This window comes from Hypanus sabinus, chromosome 16 (genome assembly GCF_030144855.1).
Source record: "Hypanus sabinus isolate sHypSab1 chromosome 16, sHypSab1.hap1, whole genome shotgun sequence".
NCBI lineage: Eukaryota > Metazoa > Chordata > Chondrichthyes > Myliobatiformes > Dasyatidae > Hypanus > Hypanus sabinus.
In genome coordinates, this window is record NC_082721.1 from 38405289 (window position 1) to 38425585 (window position 20297).

A 20297-nucleotide genomic window follows, 5' to 3' on the forward strand; every position below is an offset into this window, starting at 1 on the left:
AGCAAGAATGACAACGGAGTGGTGTGATTAAATAATTTTACTGAGTTATGTTAGTAAAGGTACACGCTGGGAAAGTTACAGTGTGTGAGCTACAAACTGAGCCTGACCAGACAAAAACATGTGTGCACTCGAAAGCCTGTGCAAAAGGGAGAGCCCTCTGTGCTGAGGAGGGCCAATCGATTTACCCCATGGTAGATCAGCCGCATGCACACTTGCAATACTGTTGCAATTGTTCTGATACAGAACAGGGAGTAGATTTGTGGGCTGAGGGCTCAGCCTTGTGGGGCACCAACATATTCTACGTGGGCGACTGGTCTACTGTATGTCCATACCTAAAGCACAGGCAGCTCCATGCTTTGGGATCAGACACAAAGTTTAACACCGGAAAACCATGTTTCCATCTACACGTCTCCTCCACACCAGGGTCACTGAAAGAATCCCTGATGTTTCAGCCAACTGCAGCAGAGTTATCAAACCTGACTGCATTACCACATGACCTTTTCCTGTTCAGTGTTCACACACTTACCATTGGTTACCCAAGAGGACCATACTTACAATGTGTTTCTGTCCCAAGTGATCTCTATGAGGGATATGGGCAGGCAAGTGGGATTAGGACAGGTTGCGCTGAAGAGCGTGATCCATGCCGTTTGACTTTCTGACTCAAATGAGATAACTTCCTATCAGGTAACTTTGCCACTGGCTCAGGAGTTCATACCTTTTTCCTGTGACTGTATAAGTTTCCTTTAGGTTTCCTTCCACTTTGCAAGGACATGTGGGTGTTAGATGTTCATATGGGTGTAATTGGGCAGAGTGGGCTCATTCGGCCAGAAGGCACTATTATCTCTAAATTAATAAATAAAAGTAAACTCTTGACTGCCTCTCCTCCAGGTTTCCTGTCATTGTGTACCTTAGAAACAAAGATAGTGAATAAAATTTAAAGACAACAATTTTTACTTGCCAACTTCTCTCTCTGTTTACTTTGTACAGCAGTATCAGGATAAATCTTTCATTCGAGGTTCGAGGAGACTGGGAGATTCCTGACCTCATCTTTCCTTCAGGAGGAAGAGGGGCTGTGAATATGGAGGTGGGGATAGTTGGGAGAAAAGTATTTTGGTGAACGTAAAATGGCTCTCTTGTGAGCTCTGCAAAAAGCTAAGATTTGGTGCTAATGCCTTCTACAAACAAATAGGCTCCCTATGTAAGGCTTCACAGCTGCGGAGAAGTAATTACATGACACAGAACTGCATCCAATACCCTTCAGGAGGACAGAAAATCGAAGGAAATAAAGCAAGAAGAATCTTATTTTTTGTTGAGAGCTTTCAATAACTGCAAAGGGAACACAGATCACTGTGAAACTAAATAAATGAAGACAGTTGAATAAAATATTTTATGGATATTGAGACAGCTTAGAAGTCAATGGATGCAGAAATACACAGCTTTAAAAAAAAGATATGTGGATTGAATTTAAAAACAAAGAGAATGAAAAGAAGATAGAGCAGCACAAAGCTTAAGTAGGTTATCTGGGAAGCATCAGTGAGAGAGAGGCCCATTTATCTTGCTGGCTGGCTGTCCGCTCCCAGATTGGACTGTTATAATTCCATTGTTCAGATAGTGTCAGTTCTGTGGCAAAGCTCAGCCTGAGGTAACCTTTCATTCTGTCCTTATCCGTTATCTGTTGTTGCTGTAATGAACACATCAGCTGATAGGAAAGTCTGGTTGCCCGGTAAAAAATCTCATGTTATGATTGCTTTTGTTCTATTCAACCAGCGCTAGATCCTGAACAGAAAATGTCTGATTTCGAAGAAATGGAATGTTTTCATTCCTAGGGCTCTTTATGGCTTAAGTAATAATTAATGAAGAGATGATTTCACTGTGGGGAAACTGGCATTGACTGAGCATCAATCTGTACTGGACTAGCCATTTATTTCAGACCTTCTTTGTCTTTGAATATCAGTTTCAAATGCCGTTGTTGACTTGTTAAACAGATCCTATATTTTTTCTGTGCTTGGGAGGATAAGAATCAAAAACTTCCATTTGAATCTCCAAAACTTCAACATTTATTGTGCCATCCAGACTGAGAGGTTATGAAATATTTGGCCATGGAAGTCATTGCTTCTGACCCCAATACTATCCCCAGTGCCACTTCAGAACTCAAGGACTACATCAGCATTTACTGTATGAGCTTTAGAGGTATAAAGATTGCTTTCTCTGGAGCACAGGAGGAGGAAGTATACAAAATTTATGTAACACATAAAATGCTGGAGGAACTCAGAAGGTCAGGCAGCATCTATGGATAGGAGTAAAGAGTTGACATTTTGGCCTGAGACCCTGTTTTGAGTGTGTTACTCTGGATTTCCAGCATCTGCAGAGTGCCTTGTGTTTAGAAAAAAACTATGACAGGCATAGGCAGGATAGATAGAGTTAAAATTTCAATTATACCAGATTGGAATTGTCAATTACTCAAGGGCATAGATTTAAGGTGAGAGGTAGAAAGTTTAAAGGAGATTTATGAGGTAGTTTTTTTTTACACAGTACGTTAGGTGTTTGAAACATGTTGCAAGGGGTGGTGGTGGAAGCGGATATGATAGGATCATTTTTCAACTAATTTCACAACAGATGTCAGTGAAAATAAACCTGATTCTGATTTGAGGAGAGTTTAGAGAGATGCATGAACAGGCAGGCTAGAGATGGATATAGATCATGTACAGTCAGATAGGATTAGTCTAATCTGGCATCATGGTCAGCTCAGCACAGACACCATGGGTCAAAAGACTTGTTGCTGTGCTGAATATGGCTCAGTGTTCTATGTTAAGAATGGAGATGCCATCCTGCAATTATAGAGGAGGGCACAGATCTCTGCTGTCTAATAAATCATGAGGTTTGTGCCAGGATTGAGATCTGGATCTTCAAGCATTCTTTTCTTCCATCGATGCTGGTGCATCAAGGGTGGTAGTGTAGTCACCTTTAACATCTTGCAAAGTTGCCCTGGTTTCATTGAACAAGTCAATGACGGCTTGCAACAGGGACTTCAACCAATTGCACCTGACTTGCATGGTTCAGGCAAGTTTGATTCTGGGGCCGTGTTGCCAGAGGTTGTACAATTTCCCATTAGTTCTGAAGACTAGCTTCTCATCTGTGGGAGGTTTGTTGGAAATGAGCTGCAACAGCATGGCAAGACTGATCAATTAAAATGCTAGAGACACAGGAGAGACTACATCACATGATATCATGTGTAGCCATTGTATAAAGTGGTGTAATGGGGAGAACTAATCTCCTGCTTTGTGAAGATGGATTTTCTCAAGGATAGCCCCTATAGAGGAATGAATGGTTCTCTTTGAAAACTATCGAATATTGAAAAGCCTAGATAGAGTAGATGTGGAAAGGATGCTTCCTATCATGGGTGAGTCTAGGACAAGATGGTGCAGCCTCAGGATAGAATAACATCCCATTCAAATGGAGAGAGGGAGGAATTCTTTTAGCCGGAAAGTGATATATCTATGGAATTCATTGGCACAGACAACTGGAGAGGTGAAGTCATTGGGTATCTTTAAAGTGGAGGTTAGTAAGTTCTAGATTAGTAAGGGTGTCAAAGGTTATGGGGAGAAGGCAGGAGAATGTGTTCAAGAAGGGTAACAAAACAGAGCAGACTTGATGGGCCAAATAGCCTACTGCTACTCCTATATCCTCCAGATGCTGGAAATCTGAGTCAACACACACACACAACATGCTGGAGGAATTCAGTTGGTCAGGCAGCCTCTGTGGATGGAGAAAAATGAACATAGAAACATAGAAACCTACATCACATTACAGGGCCTTCCCCTCACAATATTGTGCTGACCAAGTAACCTACTCCAGAAACTGCCTAGAATTTCTCTCACATAGCTCTCTTTCTAAGTTCCATGTATCTATCTAAGAGTCTCTTAAAAGAACCTATTGTATCCGATTGAACAGTTGGCATTTTGGGCCGAGACTCTTCCTCGGGTCCTGTTGACTGATGAATGTCGACTGTTTATTTCCCTCCATAGACGCTGCCTGATTTGCTGAGTTCCTCCAGCATTTTGTGTGTTGAGTAAATGTCAGGGCAGCAGAATAGCCTCATTTTACACCACTCTTCACAGAAGTTGGATCCATTGTACACCTATGAGTTAGTATCATAAATTGCATACTGTCAAAAAGCAATAACAAAATGGAAATGAATTTCTGTGGATGGCTGAATTTGAGCAGAATGATTTATTTATTGAGATACAGTGCAGAATATCCTTTGAGCTGTGCCGGTCAGCAACCCACTATTTAACCCTAACCTCATCACAGGACAATTTATGATGACTAATTAACCTACCAACTGGTACACCTTTGGACTGTGGAAGGAAACCGGAGCACCCGGAGAAAACCCGTGCGGTCATGGGGAGAGCATGCAAACTCCTTACAGACAGCGGTGGGAATTGAACCCGGGTCGCTAGTACTGTAAAACGTTGCTCTCACCACTACGCTACCGTGCTGCATTTTACCATCGCTCAGATTGGAAAAACTGCAAATTTTATTGAGTTGAGACATAAAACTGTGTAGTGGTCAGTGCTGCTTTCCGTCCATCTTGGGGGTTGTCCTGCGGTGAAGATCACATCAAGTGCCTCTAGATGGACAGAGTCCGCATTTGAGGAGCAACACCTTGGCTACTGAGAGCAGCTGCTTAAGGAGGACACTGGTGATACCCGTACCTGTGGTAGATACTGCGGGGCAGGAGTGAGGAGTGTGTATATTTAGACCTGTCATTTTGAAGGTAGTCTCACTGGTAGAGTTTCTGATGTCCCTGGTACATCTTTCTCTTCTCAAATGTGCACAAAGAAATTGTGGATTCATAATTCAATTTCTTCACACTTTAGTTTTAGGATTTCAATGGAGATACCACCTGCTCTTGAGGACATTTTGGCTACTTGACTCTCAGACACAGTGGCAATGTTGATCCATTGAGTGTTTGAGGGATGGAGTCGAGCATAATTACAAGGACAGGTTAATGGACTCCAAGGTGGGTATTGGCTGTCTATCTGTCCCTGATAAGTTAACTCTCCTTCTCAGTGGAGTGAGATTTTAGGTGATTGGAGCAGTGATGATTTTTACAGCATTGGAGAATCCATGAAAATGTGGCTGTTAGAGAGTCTTTGGGCTTCCAGCACTCCTTCCATCCTCCATCTGTTCTCTTCTCATGATAATATCAGACACTGGTGAGACTCCATTTGAACCACTGTGTATAAATTTGGTCTCTCTAGCCAATGAAAGACGCAGGGTGTGTGATGAAGATTCACTGACTTGATTCCTGGGATGATGGTCTTGTCACATGAATCGAGGTGAAGCATACTGAGCCTATAATCTCTGGAGTTTAGAAGATTGGGAAGCATCTTCATTGAAAAATAACAAAAATCTTTTAGAGACTGACAGAGAAGTTGAGAGAATGTTCAGAACCTGAGGTCCCAGTGTCAAAGTGGGCCACTGAGAACAGACATAAGAAGAAATTACGTCTATCAGAGGATATCTAAGAGGGCTGTGGAGGGGTAGTGCTGAATATAGATGGAGATTGAAAGATTTTAGATCAACAGTGAATCAAGGAATAAGGGATCAGAATATTAAAATGGTACTGAGGTAAAACATCAACTGCTGAGCAAGCGTGAGGAACTGAACATGCTCCTTCTGCTTCTGGTTCTTATATCCTTTGCAGCAGAGGATGTTGTCTGGACTGGAGGACCTCAGCTACAGGGAGAGATCGGATGGGTTGGGCTTGTATTCCCCGGAGTGAACTAGCTCAAAAGTGATCTGACAAATGTATATAAAATTAAAAGAGGCACATGTAGTCAGAAACTTTTTCCCAAGGTTTAAGCGAGAGGAAGGGATTTGACAAGGGAATCTTGTTTTATACACTTGATGCTTAGAACTTGCTGCCAGAAGAAGTGGTGGAGTCAGACTCAATCTCTACTTGTTTAATGAACATTTAGACAGGCACTTGAATACGCAAGGCAGGGAAAGAGACGGAGTAATGCAGGCAATAGAATCAGTGTAATTAGCCAAAAAGTGAGGATGGATGGGGTGGGTGGGCTGAAGGGCCTACTTCTGTGCTGTACAACTCCTTGACTCCTGGAAGAAAGAACAGTAATTAACTTTTCCTCTCCTATCTCATTCCCACCACTCCGAGGAGGTGCTGGGGCCAGCAGGTGACCCTGAGTTACGACCTCATCTTCATCACTGGGGACCCGAGTCACCCCAACCACAAACTATTCCAGCTGCGACCACCTGAGAAACGGAACCACAACACAAAAGTCAGGACCAACAGGCTCTGGGTCAGCTTCTTCCACCAGGCCATCAGACCAATTAATTCATGCCGATATTTCTGTTACATTGACTGTCCTGTCGTACATACTATTTACTATAAATTACTACAAATTGCACATTGCGCATTTAGACGGAGATGTAACGTAAAGATTTTTACCCCTCATGTATAAGAAGGTTGTAAGTAATAAAGTCAATTCAATTCAATTCAATCAGAGACCAGAGAGCCAGCTTGACACTTTGTATTAGAACAGATAGCTCATTTATACATTGCACCTGTGGGTGAACTTTGTCTTTAGCTTATTATCTGGGTAGATGAGGCATTTTCCCCTCCCCCTTCTACTTTCAAATATCTTACTATCTTTCCTTTCAGTTAGTCCTGACGAAGGGTCTCAGCCCGAAATGTCGACAGCGCTTCTCCCTATAGATACTGCCTGGCCTGCTGCGTTCCACCAGCATTTTGCATGTGTTGCTTGAATTTCCAGCATCTGCAGATTTCCTTGTAGATGATAAATGGATTGTTTATTTACTCAGAACTGCAGTAATGGATTACTGAAGGGGGAAGAAAGCACATAAATATCTTTTCCTCCATCCTCTTTGGAGGCTGATTGTGTATTTGTGCTGGACCTTCACTGATCAGAAAGATCCTATATTTCCTACATTCCTTTCCTCTTGTGTATCTCTGGTTGGTACCTTAAAGCTGTGTTTGTGACCCTCATACAATGAATTCAGACAGCGTCCTGTTTCTGATCACTGCCCAGTGCTACAAATCAAGATTTCACAGAGGTGCACCTGGTTGGGCTGTTACTTCACAGTGCCAGTAACCTGGGCTCAATCTTGACCTCAGGTGCAGTCTATGTGGAGTTTGCACACACATCTGCACCACCCCCTCCCCATGGCTGTGTGGGTCCTCTGGGTGGTCTAGTTTGTTCCCACATTCTATATAGTACATGCATAGGTTGACAGGGTAATTGGCCACTGTAATAGTTTCTGCTATTGTACAGCCAGATGGTAAATCGGAAGGAATTTCAAGGGAATACAGGGAGAATAACTTAACATCGAAAATGGTACATTACAGCATAGTACAGACCCTTTGGCCCCATATGTTGTGTTGACCTTTTAGCCCACTCGAAAATCAATCCAAGAGGGGAAATTAGTGGGGGAATGGGATTAAACTGTGAGCAGACACACTTGATGGGCTGAATGACTTCTTTGTCTGCCCTACAGAGTTATGGAATCGTTAGCCCTTCATACCAGGTTCTGAAAGGAGGCCTACTAGAGCGGAAGAAAAGAAATCGTCGTCCTGGAGACCATTCAAAGTTAAAGCAGGATTGGTGCTCCAGGGATGTGGATCTGAATCGATAAAAGGCGAGTTGAGAAGTCACACTCAAAATGCTGGAGAAACTGAACGAGTCAAGTGGCATCTGTGGAGGGCAATGGACAGTTGGTGCTTCAGGCCGCGACTGTTCATCTGAATTGAGAAATACAAAGCAGAGAGCCAATATAAAGAGGTGGAAAGAGGGTCAGAGCAAGAACAGGCCAGCGATACTGGGATCCAGATGAGGAGTGGTGATAGGCAAACTGAAGAGGACATTGCGAATAGTGACAGAAGCTGGCAGATGGAAGTGACAAAGGGCGGATAATGATAGAATCTGATAGGAGAGGAGATTGGGGCATGGAATCAAGAGAGGGGGGTGTAAAGGGCAGATGGGAACAATGAGGCAGAGGAAGCAGTAGGAGGAATCTGTGGGTGAAGAGCAGTGGAAGGAGGAGGCGGAAGTGGAAGCTGGGGGGCTAGTGGGTACTGGAACTGGGTAGATCAGTGAAGAATGAAAAAAAAGGACAGAGGGAGCAGGTTCATTTTCTTCAGCCTTATGTCACCTCCACCTATCATCTCCCAGCTTATCTTCACTCTCCACTCCTTCATCTGCCTTACACCCCTCTTTACCAGGATCCATCTATTGCTTGCTAGCTCTTTTCCCAGCAAACTCCAATTCTCTTGTTCAACCCAGATGAAGGGTCCAGAGACAAAATATCAACTGTCCATTTCAGTCCAAAAGTGCTGCCTGACCACTGAGTTCCTCCAGCCTCTTGTGTGTTGCTCCCCACTCTAGCATGTCTCAAAACTGATTCAGAGTTAATTACCACATGGGCACCACATGTACATCGAAACAAAGTGAAATGTGTTGTTTGCGTTGACAACCAAAACAGCTACCAATGTGCTGGGGGCTGCCTGCAATTGAGAAGTAATATCAGAATTAAGACTTGGATAGTGTTAATAAGTTGGGAAGCGGCAGAATAAGTTGCTGTGATATCTGAGCAAATCCATGCTGTGATAGGAGAAATGGCCTTTGGGAAAAGGAGAGATTGGACAAGTGAGACTATTTCAGACCTGGCTGCAATGTCTCCTGTGGCCTGACTAGTAGTTGGAAAGCATATGTTTAACTGCACCCCAAATGAATCAGCATTCCCTGACGAGGAAGGTGTGGGGAGGCATGTAGGAGAATGGCGGCAATTTAAAATTTCTCTTTCCTCTCCCTTGTCAGGGGAATCCTTTATTTGGTGATGAAAGTAACAAAGCAATTAAATATGACACTCAATCGCACAGTCATTCATTCGGACCCTGAAAGGCAGCATGGCATTTTCTGAAGCACAAGAGAAGAGGTTAACAACTGTGAGCAGGATGGCCTGGGAGCACCACAGCACAGGGCACAGTCACCACTTGAAAGAATCGGAAATGCGGTGGGTAAATTGATGGAGCAATAATGATATGTCACCCTCTTGAGTTTTAAACGTCTGTTGGATGAAGGGAATACCGAGAGCAGAGCTGAGGAATCCCACTGTTTTGAAATATAGGGAACAAGTTAATTAGTGCTGGAGATGGTGTGATGAGTCTTGATTGGAGCACAGTAGTGAACCAAAGAATAAAAGATCCCTTGTGGCCATGCTTAATTCTGTCCTTCACCCCCACATCATTTCTCTGCATTTGGCTGCTGGCGTGCCGATTCATGTCAGAGAGGTTTTGAATTATTGATCTGTTTTTGCTCCGGTTGTCTCGGGGGTCTGGCAGTGCTCAAAACCCCGCCCACTGCCACTCCCCACTTACACTGTGCCCTGCCAACATGAAGACAGGCTGCAAAGAGAGAACTGTTCCATTCGTGGTATTCATTTGTTGAATAAATGAATGTGACTACAAGCAAATCCTGATGAATAGAAAGTCCTTGTACTTCACACCCTGTCTTGCAGCCAATGTAGTGCCTCAGAAGTGTAACTGCTGCTGAACTGTAAGGAATGCTGCAGCCAGATGAGCACAGAAAGATCCCACAAAGTGTAGTGATAATCCCTTCATATTGTTTGTTAGCAGTAATATTGAGGAATAAATATTAGAACAGTGTGCAATCTTTCGATAAACCGGTGCAGGAAATGTGGGGAGATCCATTTCTAGGTGTCGTGCCTCTTTCCTCTGGAAGTTCTCATAATCTTTCTTCACTTTCCAAAGGACCTTGAAAAGCCTCCTCCTCCTTTGCTGAATTTCTGGTCTGTGTTCCTTTTTTCCTGCTCACTTCCTTTGCTGCTGACTGTAAAGCCTTGTTCTTATATTTACCTGTGACATAGAATGTGACTATTCTGCTCACTGAGTCTATGCCAGCCCTCAGAACAATGCCATCACTGATTTGCATGTAATCTACTATCACTCTCTTAGATACCATTCCCCTCGACTCACCTTGCTCACTCGCGGTAATTTACATTGGCCCACTAACCAATCATCCAGCATGTCCTTGGAATGTGGAAAGAAACTGGAGCAGCTGTGGAAAATCGATAGTCACGGGAGAACATGCAGATTTTTACTCCTCATGGATATGAAGGATGTAAGAAATAATGTCAATTCAATTCAATCTGAATCAGGATTGAAGAGTCACTGAAGCGGTGCTTCATCAGCACTAATTGCTGCATCACTGTGTGCTACTCAGTGGAAAAGAATTATGTGTGTGACAAGCATGTTGGGATAATTTCCATCTCCATAGAACTCCTCAGTCTGGTACCCTTGCTCAGTTTCCAGTTCAACATTGAAGGGACTGTTGGAAGTGACATCCTTTGAATGTCTCTTTAAACCATAAGATATCAGAATTAAGCCATTTGGTCCATCGAGTGCCCCTCCATCCCAACATGGCTGACTTATTATCACTCTCAACCCCATTTTCTTGCCTTCTCCTCTAACTTTTGACACCGTTAGTAATCAAAAACCTATCAACCCTTCTTTAAATATACCCAATGAAATCACCTCCACAGCTGTCCATGACAATGAATTCTAGACCCTTGACTAAATAAATTCCTGCCTGTCTCTGCTCTATATGGCCATCCTTCTATTCTAAGGCCGTGCCCTCTGATCCTAGACTCCCCCCGCTATAAGAAATGTTGTCTCCACCATCATTCTATCAAGGCATCTCAATATTCAATGGGATCCCCCACCCTCATTCTTCTAAACTTCAGTAAGTACAGGTCCATAGTCATCAAATGCTCCCCGGGTATTAACCCTTTCATTCCCAGGATCATTCTTATAAACCTCCTCTAGACCCTCTTCAATGCCAGCACATCCTCTCTTAGATAAGGGGCCCAGAACTGTTCACAATACTCTGAGTGTGATCTGACCAATCAGCTATCTCCTTGATCACCTCTAATGTAAGGTGCAAAAGGACTACGGTACTAGCTCACATACTAACCAACATTCTTACCTCAGACAACATGGGAGAAGATAATTACATAGATACACATGTATCCTGTGTTCATGTGCATACAATCTGCACTTCAATATTCCGTTAGTTTCATCGTGATATGATACAATGACTCACCATCTGAGAAGCTATAAATTGCTACTCTGCATAAATGTACCTATTGGTATAAAGAAGAACACAAGAAAATAGCAGCAACAGTAGGCCACTTAGCCCCTCAACATTTTCTAGCCCAGGACTCAACTCTTTGTGCCAGATAATTAATAACATCAGTTCTCCAATTTTTCAGATAAGATATCTACCTCCTCTTTTTGTACCTCCAGCAACCTAGCCTCTGCAATGTTTCAGTACAGAGAATACTTGAGATATGCTTGCCTTTGAGAGGTAATTCCTTGGCACCTCACTTCTGAATGAAGAAGAAGATGGAATATTGGTTTAAGCTAAATCAGGAGGTCAGGACCAAAGGGGAAATAATGTAAAGTCAATCTAATTAAGCATGAGCCTCATCCCTCAGCGAACAACAGACATGTAGGGAATTCAAACAAAAAGGGTGGGAAGACTGAAAGCGTGAGGGATTGTAGCATTTTCTCATTTCCTTTTGTAACGTCATGTTGCGTCTCCACAAACTCTGCCAAGCATCTGGATGTTTCTGCAGCCCCCGAGGAGAAGGACTGAACAAAGCTGCGTGATGCTATGGGAGAACCAGGGGAAAAGTGGGTGAGGTGTGATGGGAAAATTTAGCATGCTTGAATTTGGTTTCAATGGGGACATTTTGAGAGACGGAGGACAGGCGTTGACGGGGGATCTTGTAGGAATTCTGATGTGGCAGTTTGAACACTGGATCTGGATCTGACACACTGAAAGAGCTTATTACATGCAATTTCATAAACCATTGCAATTCCATCAAATAAGAATCTGACAGGTCAATTAACCCAGTCTGCACCACTGTACATTGAAACACATACTGACAAAGAGTGCAGAGCTTAGCATTCCAAGCTGTAAGTGAAAGGAGAAAGCAGCAAGACACTGCAATCGACACAAAATAGAGTTCAATTAATTTGTTACACTAAACATTCTCTGATCCCAGATAACTCCTAATCTTTTAGAATAATTTTGTTTTAATCTGCATGAAGCATTAAAATAATAAGAGTGCTTTTCAGAATCCATGGGGCACAGCCAGGTCAGACTCATAAATAAATTAACCATGGCATTGATTTCCATTACTGTGGATGAAAGAGCTCATTTAATAATTCACAAGAGATCTGATATGGAGCAATAACTCTTTTCCTTTACAAAAAAAGTTTTGTTTTAAATGCATTATGGTATCGAGTGTTAGGGAAACAGCAACCAGCCTCCCCCACCGACTATGGGGATAAGATCTTTCAGGTGCTGGCAGTACTCCATTACTTGACCCAGGCATCACTCTTCACACATGCATTTTGACAGCTAACTCTGATAGTAAAGGTAGCAGCTATTCGAGCAAAAGGGCCCTCACAGCACAGTTCAATCTTCGACCCAATCCAAAGCTCAGGTATTTTCTTTCAGGAAGGCAACTGAATATCAATCATTCTGCTGCATCTAATCCCCTCCCCCAACCAAGGCAGAAAATGACAATATAGGCCCCCTTGATTAAGACAGATTATATACAAGATAAGCATAAAACCAGGGACTGAGCCAAATACCACCCAAAGAAGCATTACTAGACTAAGCCAATATCATAATTAACCAATGCTGTGGTTGAGTTTACTTGATCTATATCATCAGGCAATTTCACAAGATATGTCAGTGGTAATAAACCTGATTCTGATTCAATGTAGTTTAATGATCATCCTTCTGAAGTCACATGTACTGATCACATCATCCACCAGTTTCTAGGTTTACTGAAAAGTGCAAACTTACCAACTAACTTTGCTCCAGTCCTTTTCAAAGCATTAATGTTGCCCTGGTAGGAAGCCAGAATGGACATGATGGGCAGAATAGCCTCTTTCTGATTCTATAAAATGGATGGTGATACTAGGAGACCACCACATAATGAAGAACTCAAACATGTACTTAGAGATTGGGGGATGGGAGTGGAAAAATGGGAAGAGTGCATCAGGTTTATGTTACATGCTCAGGCAATTTAAACCTCACATTTCATGGCCCTATACTGCTTCCTGTAAATGCAATTAAATTAAATTTCTGACAGAGGCGAGTCAGCTGTCTCGCTGTTGCCTGTAATTCTTTAATATGAAAGAGCACCTAAAGGGTTAATACATTAGGGATGAGAGAAGGCCACAGCTGCTTGGAGAAGCAATTTATCTTCAGAGGGAGCAGCCTAGAATATATCTTCAATTGAGATGCCATTTCCAGCGATTAGGCCTCATTGGTTTTTCCATGACTCCCCTTCTTGTTATTACAGAGAAAGTGAGCCCTCCCCCCTCTCAGTTCCTTAAGTGAGAGGGGAACTTCAGGAGAAAATGTTCAGTACAGAAACTTTCCATAACACTTAACTATCGTGGGCTACTTTGTTTACATTTTCATAAACTCCTAGTAGATCTTATTCGACTGGGAGATCAGCCCCACCAACACCGTTCAACTTGCACTTGAATGGATTGACAAAGCCTTTGTTTTTAACATCTTGTCTGATGTAAAATGACTCTGACACTGCAGTGCACCCGCAGCACGCCACTGAGCACGTGCAAGCGTTCTCAAGTGAAGCTCCAGCCTGCAGCCTTCTAACCAAAGAACAACCAATCGAGTCAAAGTGACAGTTGACAAGAGGTAAAAAGCCTGCCTTTTCCTTAGATAAAAAGGCATTAAGAACAAGATTCACTCCAATGAATGAGGACTTCACTGCAAAATCAGGAATACACATTTAATTCCCAGTCTACATCATCCTGGCCAGGATGGGCAATTGTCCCTTTGCATGACTTCAGTTTGCACTACTATACTTGCACCATTCCGCTACCTTGTGCACTTCACTGTATTTATATTTACTGCTTGCTTTATGAGCTTCATGAGGGTGAGGAATTTCATTGCACTCTGGTGTACATAACAATAAACAAATCAGAATCTGAATCAGCCTGTGTATCAGGAGTATGGAGAGACAAGAAACTTGGGCTGCCTAATCACTATTTTTTTTGCTCGTTTTTAGAATCTCTCAGCACTGTCAAGGCCAGAATTTAATCCCATAACTAATTGTCCTTGAACTGAGCAGCTCAGAACATTATAGCACAATACAGGTGCTTTGGCCACGGTGTTGTGCTGACCTTATAACGTACTCTACGATCAATCTAAATCTTCCCTTCTACATAGCCCTCCATTTTTCTTTTCTTTTTGTAATTTATTTTTTTATTGAAGTTCATCATCAAACAAAGATTTCCATAAGATGTATTTCAGACACTGGCCCTCCATTTTTCTATCATCCATGTGCCCATCTAAACGTGCCTTAAATGGCCCTGATGTGGCTGCCCTTGGAAGTGTGTTCCACATAATTACCACTCTCTGTGTAAAAACTCACCCCCCCCCCCCATATTTCCCTTCAATCACCTTAAAGTTATGCCCTCTTGTATTAACCACGTCCACTGTGGAAGAAAAAGTCTCTGGCTATCTATTCAATTTGTGCCTCTTACCATCTCTCATCCTCCTCCTTCTTTCCAAAGAGAAAAGTCTTAGCTCATACAATCTATCCTCATAAGACATGTTCTCTAATCCAGGCAGCGTCTTGGCAAATCTCCTCTGCCCCCTCTATAAAGCTTCCACATTTGGCCCATAATGAGGTGACCAGAACTGAACACAATATCGGAATCAGAGTCAGATTCAGGTTTATTATCACCAGCATGATAATATCGCCTTACATGTTCTGTCTCTTGCAAAGTCTTTACACGCAGATATTCAGTGACAACATTTGCAGTTGTCAAGATAAGTTCTGGTCGCCTCACTATAGGAAAGATTTAGAAACCGTAGAAAGGGTGCAGAGGAGATTTACAAAGATATTGCCCGGATTGGGGAGCATGCCTTATGAGAATAGGTTGAGTGAACCATATAACCATAGAACAATTACAGCACAGAAACAGGCCATCTCGACCCTTCTGGTCCGTGCTGAATGCTTACTCTCCCAACTTGGTTGTGAACTCAGCCTTTTCTCCCTGGAGTGACGGAGAATGAAAGGTGACCTGATAGTGGTGTATAAGGTAATGAGAGGCATTGATCGTGTGAATATCCAGAGGCTTTTTCCCATGGCTGAAATGGCTAAGTTGAGAGGGCACAGTTTTAAGGTGCTTGGGAGTAGGTACAGAGGAGATGCCAGGGGTAAGTTTTTTACGCAGAGTGGTGACTGCGTGGAATGGGCTGCCGGCGACGGTGGTGGAGCTACGATAGGGTCTTTTCAGAGACTTCTGGACAGGGGTACATGGGGCTCAGAAAATTAGAGGGCTATGAGTAACCCTAGGTAATTTCTAAGGTAAGGACATGTTTGACACAGCTTAGTGGGCTGAAAGGTCTGTGCTGTAGGTTTTCTATATTTCTATGTGACATGAAGTTTGTTAACTTAACAGCAGCAGTTCAATGCAGTGCAAAATATAGAAGAAAAAAAAGTAATAATACATAACTAAGTAAATTAATTACAGTATACATATATTGAATAGATGAAGAAACATGCAAAAAACAGAAATACTGTATATTAAAAAAAGTGAGCTAGTGTCCAAGGGTTCAAAGGAATTGGATGGCAGAGGGGAAGAAGCTGTTCCTGAGTCACTGAGTGTGTGCCTTCAGGCTTCTGTATCTCCTACCTGATGGTAACAGGGAGAAAAGGGCATGCCCTGGGTGCTGGAGGTCCTTAGTAATAGACACTGCCTTTCTGAGACACCGCTCCCTAAAGATGTCCTGGGTACTTTGTAGGCTAGTACTCATGGTGGAGTTGATTAGATTTACAACCTTGTACAGCCACTTTTGGTCCCGTGCAGTAGTCCCTTCTCCCCGCCCCCATACTAGACAGTGATGCAGCCTGTTCGAATGCTCTCCACGGTGCATTGAAACAAGTTTTTGTGTTTATTTGTTGACATATCAAATCTCTTCAAACTCCTAATGAAGTATAGCCACTGTCTTGCCTTCTTTATAACGACATCGATATGTTGGGACCAGGTTAGATCCTCAGCGATCTTGACACCAAGGAACTTGAAACTGCTCACTCTCTCCACTTCTGATTCCTCCATGAGGATTGGTATGTGTTCCTTCATCTTACCCTTCCTGAAGTCCACAATCAGCTCTTTCGTCTTATTAATGTTGAGTGCCAGGTTGTTGCTGCGGCACCACTCTAACCAGAGTTTTATAGAGTTGCAACATTACCTCACAGCTCTTGAACTCTATCCATGACTAAACAAGGCCAACACACCATACGCCTTCTTTACACCCTATCAACTTGCGCAGCAACTATGTACATGGATCTTGAGATCTCTCAGTTCCTCCACACTGCTAAGAATCCTACCATTAACCCTGTATTCTGTCTTCAAATTTGACCTTCCAATTTGAATCAATTCACACATTTCCGGGTTGAACTGCATTTGCCACTTCTCAGCCCAGTCAATGTCCCATTGTAACCTACGTCAATCTTCTACACTATCCACACCATCAACCTTGGTAGGTCATTTCAGAGGAAAGAGCTGTGGAATCACATGCAGGGCTCACCCAGTAAGGATGGCAGGGTTTGTCCTCAGTAAAAATAAGCTAGTGAATCTAATGGACATTTATGCCAATCCAACAGTATTGAGGTTTTGTGAACAGTAGCTAGTTATATTTTATTATCTGACTTGATTAATCAAGGCAAGTGTCTGATAGGAACTACTGTATCACAAATGTTCCCCAATTTACATACATAGTATTTGTGTGGATAACACAAGGAGACTAGATTGTGTGGGACACAACACCTGTCACACTCACTGCTGAGATTTAGGAATGGCAAACAGCTGCTTTGGAAAAGCATCAGTTGGCAGCTGCCATCTGTGGGGCCATAAACCCTGGCTGACTTGGTGCCAGCGACAGAGGGGTGGGAGACAGACTGGTTTTACTGAAAACCTGTCTGTGCTTTGCTCACTCATTCTATACAGGGAAAGTCATCAGACTGTATAAAACTTGAGCATCAGACGCCAATCTGAATGGTTCCTAGGGAGGCATGCATCAGCACTCCCGCCATCAACTGCAAATATTTCACATAAAGATGAAAGAGCCACAGTCAGCATACAAAACTGTGAGTTCACGTTGCCTTTATTTTGTGGGGTAGTCAAGCAGGCAAGGATCTGTCTCTGCAGTACACTGATATCAGTCCGTAGAACAGATACCAGCAGGCAGACACCATTCTGTACAGTGCATGATCAGGCAGCCAAAAATCTTTGTGATACATACAGTAAGTGTGCGGGTATCAGCCTCCATAATACATGGGCAGGAACATATTTGATTATATGATACAGGCAGGCAGATATGAGTCTGGATATTATTATTTTGTATGACGCATGGGAAAGCAGGTATCATTCTGGTGAGGTGTTTGGTCAGGGAAACAGCAACATATTCAGTTTGTGGGAAGACAGACATTCGGCTGCATCATACATGGACTGGTAGGATGTATTGCTGGTATTTTGGATGGTCCATGGCAGACTGATATCAGCCTCTACAGTGGCTGATAAGTACTTATCAGAGATTTAAAAGGGTAGGCAGGAATCATTGATGGTGTGTAAAAGCTTACACCTTACGAAGATCCCACCTTGCATAAATGTACCTGCAAATGCTTTTGAGATGTGGTCCTTCTTCCACTCCCAGGGCTGGTCATACTCGTCAGCAGGCCGCTCGTCGTCTTGAGGGAGGCGGCTCTCTCGCACCTTCTTACCAGCTGCATTCTCTGCATCCGACTCCGTCTCATTCTCCTCTGGCTCATAGGGAGTGTCGTAGAGTTGGAGACCCTTCCTGTGTTTCTTTTCTCCTTTTCTCTGGAATTCTGTGAAAGGAAGAAAACGTTAATGGCCCTGTGTGGAGGTCACTTATGATATGCACATTATCATGCAATAGTCACTGTGCATTGCTTAGTTGCACAATGGCTGGCCCAGCGGAATGCTTTGAGCCATCTCAATGTGAACAAACAAATTCAAGTTGTTATATACACGGGGCTTTTCATTACATGAAGGTTTACATTGATTACATTGATGTCATTAAGTAAGAAAGAGTATAGAGGGGCTTGAAAAAAAGCGTGGCTGGGACTCGAGGGAATACTTTATAGAGAGAGACTGAGCAGGGTGGGACTGTCCTCATTGGAGCCCAGGAGAATAAAAGCTGATCTTATAAAAATGTATAAGATCATAAGTGGCTTAGATAGGGTCCATGTGCACATAAGAGGTTTAGATAGGGTCCATGTACACATAAGAGGTTTAGATAGGGTCCATGTGCACATGAGGTTTAGATAGGGTCCATGTGCACATAAGAGGTTTAGATAGGGTCCGTGTGCACATAAGAGGTTTAGATAAGGTCCATGTGCACATGAGGTTTAGATAGGGTCCATGTGCACACGAGGTTTAGATAGGGTCCATGTGCACATGAGGTTTCGATAGGGTCCATGTGCACACAAGAGGTTTAGATAGGGTCCATGTGCACACGAGGTTTAGATAGGGTCCATGTGCACATGAGGTTTAGATAGGGTCCATGTGCACACAAGAGGTTTAGATAGGGTCCATGTGCTCATGAGGTTTAGATAGGGTCCATGTGCACATAAGAGGTTTAGATAGGGTCCATGTGCACATAAGAGGTTTAGATAGGGTCCGTGTGCACATAAGAGGTTTAGATAAGGTCTAAAGGGTATAGGTTCACGATGAGAGGGGAGAAATTGAAATAGGAACCTGAGAGGCAACTTTTCCATCTAGTGGGTGGAATGAGCTACCAGAAGAAATGACTGAGGCAAGTCCATTAACAACACCTAAAAGATGCTTGGACATGCGCATGGGTAGGAAATGTTTATGGGATATTGGACTAGCTTAAATGGGAATCTTGGTCAGTATAGACGAGTTGGGGTGGAGGGCCTGTTTCGGTGCTCTATGTCTTCACTGTTCTTCCAAATAATATTCAAGTAACAATAACAAAATGATTCATCTTAACTGAGTTCTAGAACTGACAGGAGTGTATACCATCATCCCAGTGCCACAACACTCAGTCCTCCTGCTGGGTACTGTACAGATTATATAGCTATGTGTATATCCATGGTTCAGATGAACACTATGTTAGTTAGTGATGAAAAACACAGAATGGAATGGGTTTTGGTTGACATGCCCATCACTATTCAGAGGAGAGAAGGTCATTTTGCTATAGTGGGAGTGGGAGTGGGAGAGGGAGAGAGGGAGAGACGGGGGAGAGAGAGAGAGTGTCTATTTGGCTGAGATTCTTCTTGAAGGGACTTCACTAAAGATTTTATGACCGCTTTCTCACAGAAATGTATTGGAAAAATGTTTTGGAGGCTTTAACAATCAGAAGGATGGGTAACTATTTCACACAATGCATGGACTCAAGAGGCCCTGTGCTGTTCTCTGCTCTTCCTTTAACACTACACCCTTACCCTGGCTGCATTGACAAACAACACATCCACTCCTAGACTTCACGATCATTCTTAAATTTGCAGAGCTATCTGACACCTGATTTTCCTTACCTCCTGACACTATGCAAACCTGACTGAGACTGTAGCAAGGAGGACAAATACAATGTTAGCATTCATTTTGGGAGGACTAGAACATAAAAGCAAGGATGCAATGCTAAGACTTTATAAGGCACTGGTCAGGCCACATTTGGAGTATTGTGAGCGGTTTTGGACCCATAATCTAGGAACAAATGTGCCGGCATTAGAGAGGGTCCAGAGGAGATTTTTAAGAATGATATGTAGAATGAAAAGGCTAGTATATGAGGAGTGTTTGATGGCTCTGGGCCTGTTACTCACTGGAGTTTAGAAGAATGAAGGAGAACATTGAAACCTACTAAACCTAGTTGCAAGGTCTAGATAGAGTGGACATGGAGAGAATTTTCTAATAGGGGGAGTCTACAACCAGAGGGAACAGGCTTAGAATACAACTATGCCTCTATAGAACAGATGTAAGGAGGAATTTCTTTAGCCAGAGGTTGGTGAATCTATGGACTTCATTGTCATGGATGGCTGTGGTGGCCAAGTCACACTGCATATATTTGAAGTGGAGGGTGATAAGTTCTTGATTGGTAAGGGCACCAAAGGTTACAGGGAGAAGGCTTGGG

General features: G+C 43.0%; 1 protein-coding gene across 4 annotated transcripts in view; it reads right to left on the minus strand.

Moving 5' to 3' along the window:
- Window positions 1–20297, minus strand: part of shdb (Src homology 2 domain containing transforming protein D, b) — a 347526-nt gene that overhangs the window by 133306 nt on the left and 193923 nt on the right. For all 4 annotated transcript variants that reach the window (XM_059991612.1, XM_059991613.1, XM_059991610.1 and 1 more), the window contains exon 4: window positions 17797–18012. In XM_059991612.1, coding sequence (XP_059847595.1) covers window positions 17797–18012 — 216 coding nt within the window. The remainder of the gene's footprint in view (window positions 1–17796; window positions 18013–20297) is intronic.